The sequence below is a fragment of the Schistocerca serialis genome, chromosome 5 (assembly GCF_023864345.2).
Source record: "Schistocerca serialis cubense isolate TAMUIC-IGC-003099 chromosome 5, iqSchSeri2.2, whole genome shotgun sequence".
In the NCBI taxonomy this organism is placed as follows: Eukaryota; Metazoa; Arthropoda; class Insecta; order Orthoptera; family Acrididae; genus Schistocerca; species Schistocerca serialis.
Window position 1 is genome coordinate 285806520 of NC_064642.1, and position 20754 is coordinate 285827273.

Here is a 20754-nt window from a genome sequence, read left to right on the forward strand (position 1 = left end):
ATTGAGCGATTTGGAATTACAAACGTTTCTTGCGAAAAAGTTTTAATTTACATCGCATAATCGTAAAAAAAAGATAGGTAAAGTGATTCCTTTTAAAAATCGAGCATAGCAATAACAGTCTAAAGGTAAGGAGATAAAATACACTTAAATTTAGTCATTTTTACACACTGATTAATATTATATTACAATATTCATTACAGAAGTGTATGGCTTTACACGGTAATGCACTTCTGCTTTATCTTTTTTTTTATCGAGACATTCGGTGTTACAGGCGAGACCTAGGCTGCGCCTGCTGCCCCGTCTCTCTGTGTGACGAGGCTCCCCACGGCTGTGGCGACGCCACCGCTACTCGGGCCTGGAGTTGTCCACCTCGACGACGATGTTGAAGCGGCCCAGCAGGTGGGTGGCGTTCTTCAGAGAGACCGCCAGCCGGAACTCCCCCGGCGGCAGGCGGCGCGTCACGTTGCTCAGGCTCAGCTCGCAGTTGTCCAGCGTGTACACGCCCTGGCAACACACCAGGACCGCGCTGATCACACAACGAGTCAGCAATCTATCTATTCCAACACACTCCTCGAACACGTCACAAGACACGACTACATAATCCTGCTGATTGTTGGGACAGCATCTCATGTCCTAAATTCCTGCTGCCGATGATTATTCATTGTTCATATTTGTCCCCATTTAAAAAACATTCTGGCTAGAACAGCGGGAGACATCGGTCACTTGTGTGTGTAAGTTCTGTGTGCATGGTTGTGTCAACGTGTATGAGTGCTTTGCATCCTTTCTGAAGAAGGTTTTGGCTGAAAACTTGCGTGAACACTCTTTTCGTCGGGCCTGCTTGCTGCTCGCCGTGTGAGTAGCAACCTAGCCGTTTCACAGTACAGTTATTCTCTCATGAAGTGTGTTGTAAATAATCTACTGCAGTTCAGCTGGAATAATGATGTACATAATCACAATACCAGAATAAAAAAACGACATTTTTTACGCCACATTAAGGTTGTCTGTAGCACAAACAGGGGTTCACAATACTGCAACCATAAGTTTTGATCACTTACTCACTGGCATAAAATCCATGAGAGAGAACAACGTAAAATTTGGAACTAAACTGAAATCGTTTCTCTTTGACAATTCCTCCCATTCCGAAAAATATTGTGTATTAGTGTAATGTGTGAATCGTGATGGGTAGGAATTACGACCAACAATTGTCTGTCTTTAATTAAAAAGACAAAAAAATGAATAAACGACTTGCATTTACAGAAAAAAATTGATTTCAATATATAATGACTCGTTCGTTCCCTGTCATTATCATTTATCATGCAAATGATACATGGAACATGAAAGTAACTAAGTAATCAAACAGAGGAAGTAGACGTACATTCCATTGTTGATATGTTTGGTTATTCCTGAAAAACTGACAGCGTTATTGGCGAGAAATATTCCGAGAAAAGAAGCAAATAGGCTACTGCACGAAAGGTAGATCTACATGTTGTATAGGTCAGGCTACCACTACTAAAAACGACTTACATACATGTTAAAACATAATATCCATTTTGCGGTGTCTAAGTGTTTGAGATTGTTCCCTTAATCACTTCTATGGCATTGCACAATGCTGAAACATTTTAAAAAATTAATCGTTTTTTACCCTGTGAACTGCAGCTATTGACCACACACTGAATAATGCATCACAGGTAAGATTTCAAAGTGAGAAGATGTGTGAAGTGCAGTGAGACAAATGCACAGGCGATGTAATAAAACGAGCACTGCTCTGTATGGAGGAGTGCATCTATGCAGTTGTATTTTGTTGACAATTCAATAATCTTTCACTTTGTTGACATGCACAAGATACGATAGCATCCCTTCCTTCTTTCCTCACTGCACCGATTTATAGGCTAACAAAGCACACGTAAGTAAGTTTTTTGCAAACGTGAACGTTAAAAATGTTGTGCATACGAGCTGAAAGCTGGAAGTGTAACGAAAAAAAAAAAGCAATATCAGTTTGCAAATAAGCATTGGTTTTGGATTTTCAGCTTCATTTGCTATCGACACAAATACAGTAAAGTGGAATTAAACGTATTACGAAAGCATGTTTTATGCATCACTTCCTTCTCTTCTTAGTTATTCGAAATACATCGACAAAAAGAAGTTAGATGAACAAGGCCAAAAGTTTGTACGTGTTATTAGAGCAAATACGTATATAAGAACAGAAAAATGTTCGAAATTGCCTTCTTGACACTGTGTTATTCAAGAAGCACTGTAATTTTTAGTTTTTAAAACAGTGTTGTATGCACACGATAGATATAACCAGCAAGAAGCAGTCGTAAACAACAGTCTGCCAATGTTTTGGGCTGCGTAAACTGGTGGCAGATCCTGCTCACTCTGGTTCCAAAACAACGTACAGCGTAGGTGTACAGCACCACCTCCCTTCTTTTTTTACCTCCATGACCATTGCAGTCTAGGCGTCATCTCCCTTCGTATTTTTTTAGCTGCTTGAGTGATATCACAAACCGTATTGTTATCTGTGGTTGATGTTACCAGTTTGGGCAGTATGTATGATCTGCGTAATCAATGTGTGTGTGAGTAGCTATCTTTGGTTATGAATTCAAAGAAATTTTGTATGAAATGGTTAGGTTTTAAATCCGTTTGTTCATTTAAAATCTCAACAAGGTGCTGTGTCGGGTGTTCATAGATACCTATCTCTTCAAGTACGCTCATGTTAAATTTTCAGGTAATATGCATAAAATTTTCATTGTTAAGTCTATTCGTTATGCGTTGTGGTTACCGTTCTTTAGGTTGTTGAAGAGCATAGGTGGACTATTTTCGTTAATTTCCGTGTGCCCTAGACACCTTATTGTGAATTGCGTCCTCTCTGTCCAATTTAAAATTTATTGCAATCCTAGCCGGCCGGAGTGGCCGTGCGGTTCTAGGCGCTACAGTCTGGAACCAAGCGACTGCTACAGTCGCAGGTTCGAATCCTGCCTCGGGCATGGATGTGTGTGATGTCCTTAGGTTAGTTAGGTTTAATTAGTTCTAAGTTCTAGGCGACTGTTGACCACAGAAGTTAAGTCGCGTAGTGCTCAGAGCCATTTGAACCATTATTGCAATCGTGACATTCGATTTTGTATGTGCCTCGGTTTGTGTGTATCTGTAGTTTTGTTTGCCTGGGTGAAGTCTCCGCTGGATATTTTTTTGATTCTGTACGCGAATAGGATACTTGTGTTCTTCATTAGTGCGTTTAATTTGTTTGATATCGTACCTAAATTTTATATCCTCCTGGATTTTTGGTTGGGTAGGTGCAGTTTTTTCTTTTGTACATTTGCATTACTACATCTGGGTTGAAACCGTTTTGTAGTAGTTTGTATCCTAATGTATCGAGTTCTTTTTGTATGGCAGTTTGGTTTAGTGGTAGATTTTGTATTCTGTGCATCAGGGCGTGGGAGTATACGTTCCTGTGTTCCTTTAGATGGTATGAATTAGCATGTATAATGTTGTCAGCTGTTGCGTGCTTTCTAAAAATTTATAAAAGTGTAAATTATTGTTGTTAGTGATCGCGAGTCCAAGAAATTAATCGATCTCTTCGTTTCTGTTTCAATGGTGAAGTGCTTTAGGACTGATTTTATTTAGTGCTTGATGGATATGTCGGAGCCTCGGCTCATCTCCATATATAACGGCAAGCGTGTTATTCAAAAGAACTCGATACATTACGATGATTATCCCAATAAAATCGTTTCAGCAGAAACATGTATTGGAGATGCACAAAAGGAAAACTGCACCTATACAACCAAAAATTCACAATGAGATTAAATTATCCAGAGAAACATAAATAGGACTAAACCAACATACATTCCTATTACATATTTAGAAACAATATCTAACAAATTAAACACAACTAATATCGAACACAAGTATCCAACAACAGTATCCAGCGTAGAATTCACTCAGGACAAACCAAATTACCAATATTCACAAACCCAAACACATACAAAATCGAATGCCAGGATTGTAATAAATTTTACAGAGGACTGACAGGGCCCAGGTTCAGTATGAGACACCAAGAGTACTCGAGAATTAACAAATATAATCCATCTACCTCCTTCAGACCTATATCATTGACGTCGGTTTGCAGTAGGGTTTTGGAGCATATACCGTATTCAAACATTATGAATCACCTCGAAGGGAGCGATCTATAGATACGTAATCAGCAAGGTTTCAGAAAACATCGTTCTTGTGCAACGCAGCTAGCTCTTTATTCGCACGAAGTAATGGCCGCTATCGACAGGGGGTCTCAGGTTGATTCCGTATTTCTGGATTTCCGGAAAGCTTTTGACACCGTTCCTCACAAGCGACTTCTAATCAAGCTGCGGGCCTATGGGGTATCGTCTCAGTTGTGCGACTGGATTCGTGATTTACTATCAGGAAGGTCGCAGTTCGTAGTAATAGGCGGCAAATCATCGAGTAAAACTGAAGTGATATCAGGTATTTCCCAGGGAAGCGTCCTGGGACCTCTGCTGTTCCTGATCTATATAAATGACCTGGGTGACAATCTGAGCAGTTCTCTTAGGTTGTTCGCAGATGATGCTGTAATTTACCGTCTAGTAAGGTCATCCGAAGACCAGTATCAGTTGCAAAGCGATTTAGAAAAGATTACTGTATGGTGTGGCAGGTGGCAATTGACGCTAAATAACGAAAAGTGTGAGGTGATCCACATAAGTTCCAAAAGAAATCCGTTGGAATTCGATTATTCGATAAATAGTACAATTCTCAAGGCTGTCAATTCAACTAAGTACCTGGGTGTTAAAATCACGAACAACTTCAGTTGGAAAGACCACATAGATAATATTGTGGGGAAGGCGAGCCAAAGGTTGCGTTTCATTGGCAGGCCATTCAGAAGATGCAACAAGTCCACTAAAGAGACAGCTTACACTACACTCGTTCGTCCTCTGTTAGAATATTGCTGCGTGGTGTGGGATCCTTACCAGGTGGGATTGACGGAGGACATCGAAAGGGTACAAAAAAGGGCAGCTCGTTTTGTATTATCACGTAATAGGGGAGAGAGTTTGGCAGATATAATACGCGAGTTGGGATGGAAGTCATTTAAGCAAAGACGTTTTTCATCGCGGCGAGATCTATTTACGAAATTTCAGTCACCACCTTTCTCTTCTGAATGCAAGAATATTTTGTTGAGCCCAACCTACATAGGTAGGAATGATCATCAAAATAAAATAAGAGAAATCAGAGCTCAAACAGAAAGGTTTAGGTGTTCGTTTTTCCCGCGCTGTTCGGGAGTGGAATGGTAGAGAGATAGTATGATTGTGGTTCGATGAACCCTCTGCCAACCACTTAAATGTGAATTGCAGAGTAGTCCTGTAGATGTAGATAAAGATCGATAGTTTCAACGCAGAACGAATGGAGTCAGCAAGGAAAAATGTACACTTATTACCTAAAGGTTTAACAATGAACGTACTTGAAGGTATAAAAATATACACACACAATGCAATGTCCTGTTGACATTTCAAATGAACAAACTATTTAAAACGGAGAGATTCCACACAAAATTTTATGAATTCCTAATCGAAGGTAACTATCCTCCGACAAACGTAATACAAAGATCATAGATACAGCCCAAAATGATTACATCAACACACCAAAGAAACCGTTGAAGTAAATAAAAAGAGATTAGCTGTCATTACGTCACAAATTCTAAGCCGACGTCCGCCATCTTACATATCCCAAAGATTACGTTCATTGCCTTTATGCGTCGATGGTTCACCGCGCTGATACTTCCCTTCACGCCACAGTGACGCGCTCTTCCCCAGTATCGAACATGTTGGGTGCTTTGATTGCGTAGAGACGTAGCTGTTTCATCAAAAATGCCAGCTAGAGTCATTTAACGGTGTACTAATACATCCGATCGTACTCTGAATTTATTGTTGCACTGTTTACCTATATTGTAGTTTGATTTGTGTCATTTGACTTTAGATTCCTTTACCCTACCTAGTGTCCGTTCTTTCTCTTCTTCCTGGGTTTTTCATTTCCTTCCAAATCGGTAACGCTGCGACATCCGAGCCATGCCGTATCAGCGATATCGTCCCCGCACAATACACGGCTACGTAACAGCGCAGATTGTTGGGACAGCGTCTCATGTCCTAAATTCCTTCCGCCGATAATTATTCATTGTTCACGTTTCCTCCTTACAATATCAGAATAAAAAGAATGACATTCATTACGACACATTGTCTATAGCACAAAGAGGGGTTCACAGTGCTGCAGCCAAAAGTTTTGATAACTTAACCATTGATATGAAATGCCTTACAGAGAGTAAAGTACTAAATTTCGAAATTAAAATGACAACGTTTCTCTTTGATAACGCCTCCTATTCCGTAGAAGACGATTTTTTTATTTTAATGTGTACATGGCGATGGGTGGAAAAAACAATTATCTGTGTGTCTTTAGTTTAAAAAAATTAAAAGAACTAATAAATTATTAGCATGGAGACATATTTAGAAAAAAAATTGATGTTATTATAAAGCGACTCGCTCTACATATTTTGATTTAGCATACAAATGATACATGAGACACGAAACTAACTAACTATTAGTATATCACGAAGAATGATACAAGATGATATACTTTGAAAACCTAAAAATGAAACTCTAACGTATAATCAAGCAGATAATCAAAGCAGCCGTACATTTAAATTGAGATTTGTTTGGTTACTCCTGTAAAACTAAATTTCTGGGGAGAAATATTCCGAGGAAAGAAGAAAATAGGCTACTGTTGGAAACGCAGACCTACATGTTACACAGGTTAGGCTACCACTACTAATAAATGACTTACATTAATGTTAAACAAAACATCCATTTTACGGGACATTTTTGAGATCATTCTCTTGATTACATTTATAGCATATATTAATGCCAGAACATTTTTAAAAAATTATATCATTTTTCTGTCTTTTAATTTGCGATTATTGGCCACACACTGAATGAATGACGCATCATAGGTAAGATTTCAAAGTGAGAATATGTGTAAACTAAAGTGAGGCTAATGCACCTATAGTCTAGTAAACTAACTCTGTTCTGCATGGAGGTATACCTCTATGCAGTTCAGTTTCTTTGACATTTCACTTTCTTGACATGCACGATACACGATGGGGTGCGTTGCTTCTTTCCTCGCTACACGTGTTTATGGGCTAACAAAGAACACGTAGATAAGTTTTGTGCAAACGTAAACATGACAAAGTTGTGCGTGGGAGTTGACAGCTGAAAGTGTAACGAACAGGAAGCAGTAGCAGTAAGCAGACAAACATTGGTTACAGATATGCAGCTTCATTTGCTATCTATACAAATACAATAAAGTGGAATGAAATGCGTTATGAAAGCATCATTTTCAAAGCACATCCTTCTCTTCTTGCTTTATCGAAATATGTCAACAAAAAACAAGTTTCTTTAACAATGCCAAATGTGTCATATTACTAGAGCAAATAATCATTCAAGAATAGAAAATCTTTCGAAATAAACGTCCTTGTTCTATGTTATTTATGTAAGCGTTGAAACTTTTACTATTTAAAACATCCGTTGTGAGCACATCACAGAAATAATGAAAAGAAGCAATCATAAACAGTAGTCTGCTAATGTTTGGGCTATTTAAGATGGCGGCAAGCTCCACCTACTCTATGACGCCAACTCCGTTCTGTTTTTACCTCCGTGGTAACTGTAACCATTTAGCATCTCTGGCTAACTGTCACTACTGCAGTCTGTCAAATCTGACGATGAAATCAAAGGATAGAAATTACAAGAAAGGACGACTAACAACAGGAGCAAACTACGAAGTGGCTTATAGCATAAGAGTCCTAAATTCATACCATATTGTAATACAGTACAGAGTGACAGCGACCACTTAGGACACATGAACGATAAGTACCAAATTTGTATATCCGAAAATATGATTAACCAACACTGCAATAAAAAAAATGTAACTTTCGCAGATGGTCTGCACATTGCAGTCTAGCCATAATGAATCCATCACAATAAATACTTCATGTAACTACTATAGCAACACTCTTGAGGTTATTACGAGGACCGTTTTTTTTTAACTTCCGATAGGCTGTAAATAAAAGAAAAGTGCATAGATAACGATTATTTTGTTACAAAAAATTTGTTCAATTATGTTTACTTTTCAACATAATCAGTGGACAAGCTTTGCAATAACCTCTACAAAAAATGTTGTCACCAATAATTTCAAATGCTCATTGATGTTGTTTCGAAGATCTTTGTTGATTTGAAAGTGCTGACCTCCTAACCACGTCTTTAGTTCAAGGGAAAAGTGAAAGTCGCTGGGTGCTAGGTCCGGACTGTATGGCGGATGATATTGTTCAACTGATATTGTTCAAGGAGCCGTTGGATTGTGCCAGCAGTATTTGGTCGAGCGTTGCCATGGATCAACACAATTCCTGAAGTCAGCATTCCTCTTCGTTTGTTATGAATTGCTCTCTGCAAACGTCATAATGTTTAAAAATAAGCAGCTGCACTGATAGTGGTTCCGCGCTGCATTAAGTCTACAAACAATACACCTTTTTGCTCCCAAAACACGGTAGCCATAACCTTTCTGTCGTTGAATGTTTGTTTGAACTTTTTTGATTTGTTTAGTGAATTGCCGTTTTGTTTCCGGTGTGTCGTATTGGATCCAATGTTCATCTTCAGTAACAATTGATTTCAAAAAGCTCTCTCCATCATAATAACGGTCAAGGAAATTGAAAGGTGACGCCATTTGGTGACTTTTGTGGGTGTCTGTCTGGAACCTAATGAGCACAAAGTTTTTGTAGCCTAAATGTTCAATAATGATAGAGTGTATGGAAGATCTTAAAACTTTCGGAATTTTCATAGACAAAGCAGTTATAGCGAACCTACGATTTTCTCTAGTCATTCTGTCAACTCGTTCAACAAGATCGGCTGTAAGACAGACTTGCACGCCATTTCAGCCATCTTTGAACATTCGACACCATTCACGCACAACACCATCAGCCATTAAGTAATCACCGAAAACTCAGTTCATTCTTCGATGAATTTCTGCGGCACTATTCCCTTCTGCTTGCAGAAACCGAACTTGGAGGGAGTAAAAATGCTGGGCAGCCATGTTTACGTATCTGTGGTACAACGCAGACTGATGCCTTGAGGTCGGCAATGGCGGAGTGTGTAGTGCGAGAGTTGCGCAGTAACCTGCAGTGCATGTCCACGTTCTGCCGCTAGCGTAGCTTGTATACTAAGGGATCGGAGGTTGAAGAAAAATAAAATGAAATAAAATCGGCCCTCGTACATAGTGTCTCAAATTAAAGTCATTTGGCAACATTGTTAACTCATGTACGACATGTACCCTCATATAATCTATGTGTGTCCGCTGCTTAATTGCTACAGTGGCTAGAGTTTGCGTTATGGTATTCGAGTTCAGTTGCAGGTGCAGGAGTGTTCTTTAGTTTTCTGATTTTGATTTGTGCATTAATACTGTAGTACACTGTTTCTCAAATGATTCACATCCTTCAACTACAAGTTTTTTACAATGAAATGAATACCCCTAGCTCCATACAGGCGTTGGTATAAGTCAACGGCGACAGGTGAAAATGTGTGCCCCAACCGGAACTCGAACACGAAATCTCATGCTTACATGGCAGACGCTTTATCCCTCTGAGCCATCGAGGACACAGAGGATAGTGTGACTGTAGGGACTCATCTCTGGCACGCCTCCCGTAACACCCACATTCCCAACTTATTGTCCCGCACTATATTCATAGTGCCCCTGCCCAATATACTCATTAATCGCGGCTTTTTGCCGATTCCCGTAAGAGTTCGGGCACTGTTTGTGCATCTGCACAGACGAAGATAGTCAAATGGCCGGTGAGCCTTAACTGTATCTGTTCTTTCGGACATGTCCGAAAGAACAGATACCATCTTCAAATATATAAGTTTTTTTTGATGTAGAAAATAACTATTACTGGTCAGACACGTTATGAATATTCATAATCATTAAACATTATTTCTCAGTGAACATAAATGACTACAAAATTAAAAACCGGTGGAATGTTAAGCACACATAGTATAATGAGTAAGAGTGACCAATTTTTTCTTATTTCTTTCTTTTACGTTGGAAAGAGGTATGACTGAGGAAATTGATGGTAATGCTGATAATGGACCGTTTGGCATGGAGGTACATACTACGTTGAAGAGAAAAGTGAACACGTTTCATGGCAAATTACACTGAGCAACAAAATTGTAAGGTCATTTCTTTGACATCCCGTAATAGTGTCCTCCTGAGACGCAGAATTTTTAGATTTCTATATTGTCAGCGATGCTTATTTCTTCTGAAATGATGTAATAGCATGGAGCCCTGCAACGTCACACTCGATGTCAACACTTCAAACATAAAGGAGTCAACACGTGCTGAAAAAAGAAGGTGCCAGTGCTCGAAAATTACTGTGAGGTCACACCCGATGTCAACACTTCGAACATAAAGGAGTCAACACGTGCTGAAAAAAAAAGGTGCCAGTGGTCGAAAATTACTGTGAGGTGACTTCTTATTGTCAGCAAAATTCACCACGAATCTCCCCAACACCAGAGCGGACGTGACACACCATGTGAGGACCGTCACATCACCTGTTACCCACATTACCCCCTTTGCCTCTGCGATGGAGGTCAGAACCGCGATGTCCAGCGTAGGTATGACGCAAGGACAAGGAAAATATTTCAGACACCCTGCCGATCCTTAATGATACGAAAATGCCTCTTGCTCATCGCACTGCGAACTGCCGTTTTCGACCACAAAATGTATGGGAACAAAGCCCAAAAGAAAGAGGTGTTTTCATTGATGTCGTTTATGCCATACCCTGAGGCCTTTTCGCATCGATACCAAGCACCGTTTTGTCTGAACTTGTAAGAAAATTGCGTGATTTCGACGCTAGGCGTCGTGGTTCCGATCTACGCAGAGTGTCAAAAGAAGGGGTGAAATGTGGATGTGACGACCTGCCGAACGGTGGCTTTGAGCGGAGCCAATGTGTCACCATTAACCCTCCTTACATCTCATATTAACACCTTAGCTCTGGCTTTTTTTTTCCGCATTGGTCGGCACCTTGTTGCCTGAAGCGTGGTTGAAGGCGCAGGCGGCCGAATTTTACGACGAAGGAATTTCCAAGCTCGTCCATCGCTACGATAAGTGCCTTAATTTAAATGGCAACTATGAAGAAAAGTACTATATTTAAGTGTGGCTTTCGTCTGTATATAATAAAAAAAATTTCCAATACTTTATTTATTTTTAGTTCCAAAACGTAATGTACTTTGTGGATAGCCCTCCTATATCCCAACAACCGGGTATGATAGTCTGAGGTGCCATTTCATTTCACAGCGGGGCCTCTTTGGATATCATTCGAGCCACCCATACAGCATAGCGGTACGTCGCCGATATTCTACGCCCCGTTTTGTTGCCCTTCGCGGCAAGCAGTTCTGGGCTTACATTTCAGCAAGATAACGTCCACCCGCACACTGCGAGAGTGTCTACTGCTTGTCTTCGTGCTTGTCAAATCCTAACTGGCCAGCAAGGTCGTCGGATATCTCCCGAATTAACAACGTTCAGAGCATTGTGGGCATGACCCTCTTACTAGTTCGGGAATTTGACGATCTGACGCTTGTAATAGAATTTGGTACGATATCCTTCAGGAGGATATCCAACTCTGTCATTCAGTGTCAAGCCGAATAACTGCTTGTATTATCGTTATTGGTGGACCAACGCGTTACTCAATTGCTCATTTTATGTCACTCTTTCTCTTGAATAAATCATCCCATTATTCTGGAATTGTAAACATTCGTTTGTCTGTACATGTACATCAGATCTACCGATTTCCGTCTCATTCAGTTAATTCCCTTGGTAAGTCGTTTTCTTGTCTTAGAGTGTATTCTATACGTCGTAACATGTTGCAGTTACATTCAAATTGGCTCACCTTATTCGTTCAGATTTATAGCCCGCCCTCCTACTTTCATGATAATGTTTCTCTTAGTTTTCAGTGGGCAAACTAGGTTCAACGCTAGCTATACAAGGGATACTCTAGTAACATAACATAGATTATGTAACTCTATCCACTCCACTGTCCTATTTTTAAAGTAGAGCTTCGTGGAAGGTATATACACACTTACTTCGAGGACCATCGCCTAGAAAATTACGAAGTGAGCTAGTGCTTGTTAAAGTAATTTCTACTGGCACGGAAAAGTTAACCTATATGGAATTAGGCTAGCTGGAATTTTAGCATATGTAAGTAATAACGATATAGTACTTACCTAGATGAAGAGAGCCGTTTAAACGCAAGGTAATACGCCTTATAGAAGAAACGACATTTATGGAGGAAGGTCATTGATGAATACCTGATGGAAGTTGAAGGAAGGAAGATGAAGTTTAACGTCCCATAGACATCTAGGTCTTTATAGACAGAGTACAAGTTCGGAATGTTTTAAGGATGGGGAAGGAAATCTGCCGTTCCCTTTCAAAGGAAAAATCTCGGAATTTGTCTGGAGCGAATTAAGAAAATTTCGGAATATGTAAATTTGGATGATCGGATGCGGATTTGAATCATCATCCTCCTGAATACTCCGAGTCCAGTGTACTAATCACGCACCACCCCGCTCGGTCGTCGACTTTGAGTTAATTAGTGACATCCCAATAGGATAAACACGGCAAAGAAACTACCTGTAATTGGTATGATTAAATTAACAAAAACTATAGAGAACTTAAATCAAGCCAATTAATCGTGTGTATTTACTACCGTACCTAATGAAACTGTCTCCAGTGTCTCGACCGCTGCAATACCTTACTTGGCGAATAGACTACTGCCGTTATAAGAAAGAAAGAAACAAGCTCATCGTCCAGGCCTGGAAAGCCCAAGTAATGTCTACCGGCCACCGTGTCACCCTCTGCCTTTGCCTTGTCATGAGGATGCTGCTATGGAGCGACACGTGGTCAACACACCGCTCTTCCGGCCGATTTTCAGACCGTTCAAGCCGTAGAGCCGCTACTGTTCGGTTAGGTGGCTCCTCAACTGGCATCAAGAGGGTGATTGCAACCCGTACCAGCCCTCCAAACAAGGAAAAAGCCTCGGAAGTACCGGGAATCGAACCAGGGTTCTCCGCACGGCACTCGTCTACACTGACCACTCATCTGTGGAGGCGGACATAACGTACAATAAGGAGAGCAATATTTATACATTAATTACCTTCGGGCAAGCACCTTGGCAGTGGATAATATCTGAAACGTAATTATTGTTTATTTTGAACAGTAGACAGTTTCGGTTGCTGTATTGTGGTCAGGCGGTAGGTGCTAGGAACGGACGATAGTTACACCACAATATTGAAAAAAAATTGAGAGAATTACTATTTACCAGTATAGCTAATAGGCAAAAGTTACTTTACAGGCACGAGGATAGGCCAGCAAGTTTTTCAGCTAAAAGCCAGCAGGCAATAAGTAATATATTTTCTCTTCCCCCACCACATAGTTTTAATGGAGATAGTATGCCATTATTTTACTTTCAATAGGCCCTTACTGTCACTTACCAGAGTAGAGAAGAATAAACAGTGGAATCCGGACCACTATGCTACTTCACATTTCTATTACCATGCAGTACCTGCACACATGAGTCACGTGAAAGTGCTGAGATTTTAGAAGGAGCTCTAATAGCCTACCGCAGGCACCGGACAGACTTCTTCGATGCCCATGCACTCGGTTATGGACCGTCCGAAGCTGGGGACTATCCCCAGGAAGCCGCGGCACGCGTCAGCGATGCGGTGGATGTGGAACGTGCGGCCCCACTCACTAGGGCGGTCCATCCAACGCGATATCTCTGTCACCGCCTGTGGAGAAAGTGCGTGCAACTGGTTAAGCGTTGTTTAATAAACCTGTAATTTGTTCGTCCTAGGTTTGCCAAACAATCCACAGATCTGAACATGTTAGAGTAATTTAGTTGATATGAATTGCTATACATGTCGAATGCTACATAACTGACTGCCCAATATGAGGCACAAAAAATAATTACACTATGTATAACTTTCTTGTCAGCTTTATTCTAGGAAACATCTACACTACAGTTTGTGAAAACTGCAGCACCGAGAAGGAAACGCATGAATTCAGTTTATTTAATACCACAGGTTAGGTATATGACAAGTAACAAATGATTGCCTTTTCAAATCTGTACATGTCCTTTGAGTCCTACTACTAAGTACGTCGTGTTGCCACCACGCGCTGCAATTAGAGATGCTATACGCCGTGGCATTGATTCAGTAAGGTTCTGAATACGTTCCTGAGGGATTTCCCTCCACGCAGTTTGAATCCGAACCCATAAATCTGTGACATCATTTACTGGAGGAGCGTGACGCACCAGCTACCGACCAACCATATTCCAGACATGTCTGGTGAACGTGCAGGCCACGGAAGCAATGGTACCCGTCGCTCTTCGGAGGAGGCCTGTACATTACTTGCAATATGTGGCCGGGCATTGTCCTGTTGAAATGTGGACTTTGGAGATGTCTGAATCAGAGGGAGTACCTCAGGCTCCACAACCTCCGTTAAGTACCGGTTGCTGTTCAAAGTGCCCGCAATACGTACGAGGTGAGATCGGTTGTTTCATCAATGTCGACCCAAACCATCACAGCCGGTATTTGTCCGCTACGCCGCTCCACAATGCAGCCCTCCTGGTTGCTCTCACCACGGTAGCGCCGGACGTGTATGCGACCATCACTATAGGACACATTGATGGGGGACTCATCCGAAAAGATTACATGTTGCCACTTAGCACCCCAGTGACGGTGTTCACGTGCCCGTTGCAGTCGGACGAGCTTGTGGTTTTTGGACAATGGAAGCCGACGTAAAGGCATGTGTGCAACCAGTCCATCCTGGAGCAGATGGTGACGAACCGTCGATGCAGACAAGTTCACACCTGTTGCAGTGCTCCAGCGACGAGCCAACCCTGTGGATGACGCTGTATGGTCCGTAATGGCCATGCGGACAAGATGAGGGTCATCCTATGCTGCGCTCATATTCCGTAGTCCAGTTCCCACTCGTCACTGCATACGATCTTCCCCTATCTACTGCTTCCACACACGCAACACTGTCGCAGCAGCATGCCTTGAGAGAGCCGAAATGAAATGAAATGTCATGTGGCTAGGGCCTTCCGTCGGACAAACCTTTCGCCGGGTGCAAGTCTTTCGATTTGACTCCACTTCGGCAACTTGCGCGTCGATGGGGATGAAATGATGATGATTAGGACAACGCAACACCCAGTCCCTGAGCGGAGAATATCTCCGACCCAGCCGGGAATCGAGCCCGGGCCCTTAGGATTGACATTCCGCCGCGCTGACCACTCAGCTACCGGGGGCAGACAGAGCCGAAATGTCACGATATGAGAACCCCGTTTCCCGGAGACCGATCATTCTGTCCCGTTCGAACTCGCTCACATGCCGAGCCGGCACGGTAGCTCAGTGTGTTCGGTCAGAGGGTTTAGCTGCCCTCTACATAAAAAAACTGAGTAAACGGATCAACGAGCAACCTAAATGAGTGCCATAGGACGTCCGCCACAAACAAATTCAACACACAATATAGAAAAAAAAAATGAGATAAAAAATATGGCTCCATTTGACATCGACGAGGCATACTGGCACTCATTGTATTGTTTCCGCCTTGTGTGACAGCTCTGCACCGACTACACTAGGCGCAACAACGACCCTGTCGAACAGACACGAGAAGGCTCTGCTCGGCCTACGTGAACCACATCTCGCTGCAAAACGTATTACATATTGCATGCACACCCATCGCCACTTCCACCAAGTGTGGCGGTATTCGGGTAATTCCTTCTCGGTATTGCACTTTTCAGAAACGGCAGTGTATATTTCAGTTTCCACGTACTTATCTCTTAGCCATGCTAGGATATTTGCTCCTTTCTCATTTGAATTTCTATCCTGGGCAACCTTTGCTTCTAACTTCCTTCAGTACAGTTTATATTTTCTCTTTCACCAGATCGACCCATTTCTCTAGTTCTGTTTTACAGCTTCTGTCATCTCCCGTGGCCCGTTCGTATGCACTTCAGGGTAGTCAGAATTACCAAAAGCTAGTCGAATTCAGCGGGTTTCTTCTGCATGCAATGCAGTTTCAAATAATGTGGAAGACAGTTTTGTTGCCATCGGCGTTTCCGTTCATCAGTGATATTGAATTCATTTTCTGTGAGAGGCCTGGTTGTGATAAGAGGGGAATATCTTGATATTAGCCTTTTTCGCTCTTCAGGAAATACATCTTTCAATAATGGAAGGTCTGTGTTATTAGAAATGTTCTGGTGTTCAAGTGATAGGGCGCTCTTCCGTCTGGTATCAAGAGGTGGAATGTGGCTCGAGACAGCGAAACAGTACGTGGGCGTACATCGTACTGACCTACTAAAAAGGGGTATGACCTCGTGTTCTACGTCTATCTTTTTTACATGTGGACTATTAAGCCCAACAGACGCACAGACTCTATTGCTGAGTATACCAACACGAGTTCTGATAGCCGAAGAGTGTCTGCGCAACGAATGCCGCATAGTGTATGGAGAATGTGGTCCCTGATATTGAGATTAACAGATGTTTGTGCCAGGTGCTCCTTAAAAGAGAGAGTCCTATCTAACGTGATCCCAACGTATTTTGGATAAATGTTATGATAAAGCTGTCTCCCTCAAAACAGACATCGAGGGCTCTGTGTGCCAATCTACTGAACAGGTGAAAACATAAATCTTCTGTTTTATTTGCGTTTGGAAATACTTCCACTTAAGTAAATGCTGGTCAGAAGTTGGATTTCTTGAGAGGGGCATGGACGGACACTTTTGAACAGCTAGTGTCTTTTCCTGTAAATACTGTAAATGTCTTTTCAGCTAACATGTTGTGAATTAATATTTTTCAGTCTGCATGGAGCAAGTAACAATAATTTATAAAGCAGTCCTTGCCTCATACGCTCCAATTAGATCAGCGAAACCAACTGAAGTTTTCTTCTTCACTTGGTATCCCTCTTCAGTAAATTTTGTTAAAGATGAGAACCGATTAGCTCAGTTCCTTCCTGTTCGGAATCCAGCTTGCTCAACAGGCAGCTTCTGAAAGATCACTGGAGTGGCCAGATTGTATAGTCGTTCAAGGAATTTATAAATAGTGCTCAATTGTGTCACTGGGTGATAGTTCTGAGGCAGATAAAATGCTTTACCGGGCTTTGGTATTTCTATAATTTTGACTGTTTAATTTTTTGTGGGACTGAACCTGATATCTTAACGTCGGAGAAGAAATCTGCGCACGGGCGGGGTAGCCGCGCGGTCTAGGGGCCTTGCCACGGTTCGCGCGGCTTCCCTCCGTTGGAGTTTCGAGTCCTCCCTCGGGCATAGGCGTGTGTGTTGTCTTTAGCGAAAGTTACTTTAAGTTCGATGTCAGATTAAGCAGTGTGTAAGCCTAGGGACCGATGACGTCGGCAGTTTGTTCCCATAGGAACTTACCACAGATTTCCAAAATTTCCAAGAAACCAGCCAGCCATCTTTTAGCGTAGTTACCACTATTCGGAAGAAATTCTGCTAAATTTCATCGGTCATGGTGCCTTTCTAGATTTCAGAGTTTTAAGAACACCAGAAATTTTAGGTACCGACAAAGTTCTTTGTGTCTGATGTATTGCATGTGAGGCAACGGCCTTGCCGCAGTGGATACATCGGTTCCCGTCACATCGCCGATGTTACGCGCTGCCGGGCGTGGCCAGCACTTGTATGAATGACCATCCGGGCCGCCATGCGCTGTTGCCATTTTTCGGGGTGCACTCAGCATCGTGATGCCAATTGAGGAGCTACTCGACCGAATAATAGCGCCTCCGGTCGCAGAAAACCATCATCACGACCGGGAGAGCGGTGTCGGATGGTCCCGATGGGCCACTTGTGGCCTGATGACGGAGTGCTATCATGTATGAGTTTTATCCCATGGTGCTCTTGATGTGGACAGTAAATGTGACGCAATCCTATTAGCTAATATATGAGTGTTGTTCCTTACTTATATTTGTTTCCATCCAACTTCCTTTGTTGTGATTGTGCACCTCTACTTTATGGTTGGACACTGAATGACTCAAGCAGCATGTAGAGAAGCAAGGAAATCACTAAGAAAGATGGATGGAAACAAAATTAAAGTAAGGAACAACACTCACTTTTTTTTTTTTTTTTTTTTTTTTTTTTGTCATTAGTGTACTGACTGGTTTGATGCGGCCCGCCACAAATTCCTTTCCTGTGCTAACCTCTTAATCTCAGAGTAGCACGTGCAACCTACGTCCTCAATTATTTGCTTGACGTATTCCAATCTCTGTCTTCCTCTACAGTTTTTGCCCTCGACAGCTCCCTCTAGTACCGTGGAAGTCATTCCCTCATCTCTTAGCAGATGTCCTATCATCCTGTCCCTTCTCCTTTTCAGTGTTTTCCACATATTCCTTTCTTCTCCGATTCTGCGTAGAACCTCCTCATTCCTTACCTTATCAGTCCACCTAATTTTCAACATTCGTCTATAGCACAACATCTCAAATGCTTCGATTCTCTTCTGTTCCGGTTTTCCCACAGTCCATGTTTCACTACCATACAATGCTGTACTCCAGACGTACATCCTCAGAAATTTCTTCCTCAAATTAAGGCCGGTATTTGATATTAGTAGACTTCTCTTGGCCAGAAATGCCTTTTTTGCCATAGCGAGTCTGCTTTTGATGTCCTCCTTGCTTCGTACGTCATTGCTTATTTTACTGCCTAGGTAGCAGAATTCCTTAACTTCATTGACTTCGTGACCATCAATCCTGATGTTAAGTTTCTCGCTGTTCTCATTTCTACTACTTCTCATTACCTTCGCCTTTCTCCGATTTACTCTCAAACCATACTGTGTACTCATTAGACTGTTCATTCCGTTCAGCAGATCATTTAATTCTTCTTCACTTTCACTCAGGATAACAATGTCATCAGCGAATCCTATCATTGATATCCTTTCACCTTGTATTTTAATTCCACTCCTGAACCTTTCTTTTATTTCCATCATTGCTTCCTCGATGTATAGATTGAAGAGTAGGGGCGAAAGGCTACAGCCTTGTCTTACACCCTTCTTAACACGATCACTTCGTTCTTGATCGTCAACTCTTATTATTCCCTCTTGGTTGTTGTACATATTGTATATGACCCGTCTCTCCCTATACCTTATCCCTACATTTTTCAGAATCTCGAACAGCTTGCACCATTTTATATTGTCGAACGCATATTCCAGGTCGACAAATCCTATGAAAGTATCTTGATTTTTCTTTAGCCGTGCTTCCATGATTAGCCGTAACGTCAGAATTGCCTCTCTCGTCCCTTTACTTTTCCTAAAGCAGAACTGATCGTCACCTACCGCATTCTCAATTTTCTTTTCCATTCTTCTGTATATTATTCTTGTAAGCAGCTTCGATGCATGTGCTGTTAAGCTGATTGTGCGATAAGTCTCGCACTTGTCAGCTCTTGCCGTCTTCGGAATTGTGTGGATGATGCTTTTCCGAAAGTCAGATGGTATATCGCCAGACTCATATATTCTACACACCAACGTGAATAGTCGTTTTGTTGCCACTTCCCCCAATGATTTTAAAATTTCTGATGGAATGTTATCTATCCCTTCTGCCTTATTTGACCGTAAGTCCTCCAAAGCTCTTTTAAATTCCAATTCTTATACTGGATCCCCTATCTCTTCTAAATCGACACCTGTTTCTTCTTCTATCACATCAGACAAATCTTCACCCTCATAGAGGCTTTCAATGTATTCTTTCCACCTATCTGCTCTCTCCTCTGCATTTAACAGTGGAATTCCAGTTGCACTCTTAATGTTACCACCGTTGCTTTTAATGTCACCAAAGGTTGTTTCGACTTTCCTGTATGCTGAGTCTGTCCTTCCGACAATCATATCTTTTTCGATATCTTCACATTTTTCCTGCAGCCATTTCGTCTTAGCTTCCCTACACTTCTTATTTATTTCATTCCTCAACGACTTGTATTTCTGTATTCCTGATTTTCGCGGAACATGTTTGTACTTCCTCCTTTCATCAATCAACTGAAGTATTTCTTCTGTTACCCATGGTTTCTTCGCAGCTACCTTCTGTGTACCTATGTTTTCCTTCCCAACTTCTGTGATGGCCTTTTTTAGAGATGTCCATTCCTGTTCAACTGTACTGCCTACTGCGCTATTCCTTATTGCTGTATCTATAGATTTAGAGAACTTCAAACGTGTCTCGTCATTCCTTAGTACTTCCGTATCCCACTTCTTTGCGTATTGATTCTTCCTGACTAATGTCTTGAACTTCAGCCTACTCTTCATCACTACTATATTGTGATCTGAGTCTATATCTGCTCCTGGGTACGCCTTACAATCCAGTATCTGATTTCGGAATCTCTGTCTGACCATGATGTAATCTAATTGAAATCCTCCCGTATCTCCCGGCCTTTTCCAAGTATACCTCCTCCTCTTGTGATTCTTGAACAGGGTATTCGCTATTACTAGCTGAAACTTGTTACAGAACTCAATTAGTCTTTCTCCTCTTTCATTCCTTGTCCCAAGCCCATATTCTCCTGTAACCTTTTCTTCTACTCCTTCCCCTACAACTGCATTCAAGTCGCCCACGTCTATTAGAATTTCGTCCCCCTTTACATACCGCATTACCCTTTCAATATCCACATACACTTTCTCTATCTGTTCA

The 20754-nt window shown here is 41.7% G+C and overlaps 1 protein-coding gene across 1 annotated transcript in view; it reads right to left on the minus strand.

Annotated features, from left to right (window-relative positions):
* Window positions 1-223: 223 nt before the first annotated feature.
* LOC126481904 (uncharacterized) overlaps window positions 224-20754 on the minus strand; it is a 120702-nt gene continuing 100171 nt past the window's right edge. Inside the window, exons 5-6 of the mRNA XM_050105861.1 lie at window positions 13710-13877; window positions 224-504 (exon numbers count right to left, since the gene is read on the minus strand). Coding sequence (XP_049961818.1) covers window positions 346-504; window positions 13710-13877 — 327 coding nt within the window. The 3' untranslated portion in view covers window positions 224-345. The remainder of the gene's footprint in view (window positions 505-13709; window positions 13878-20754) is intronic.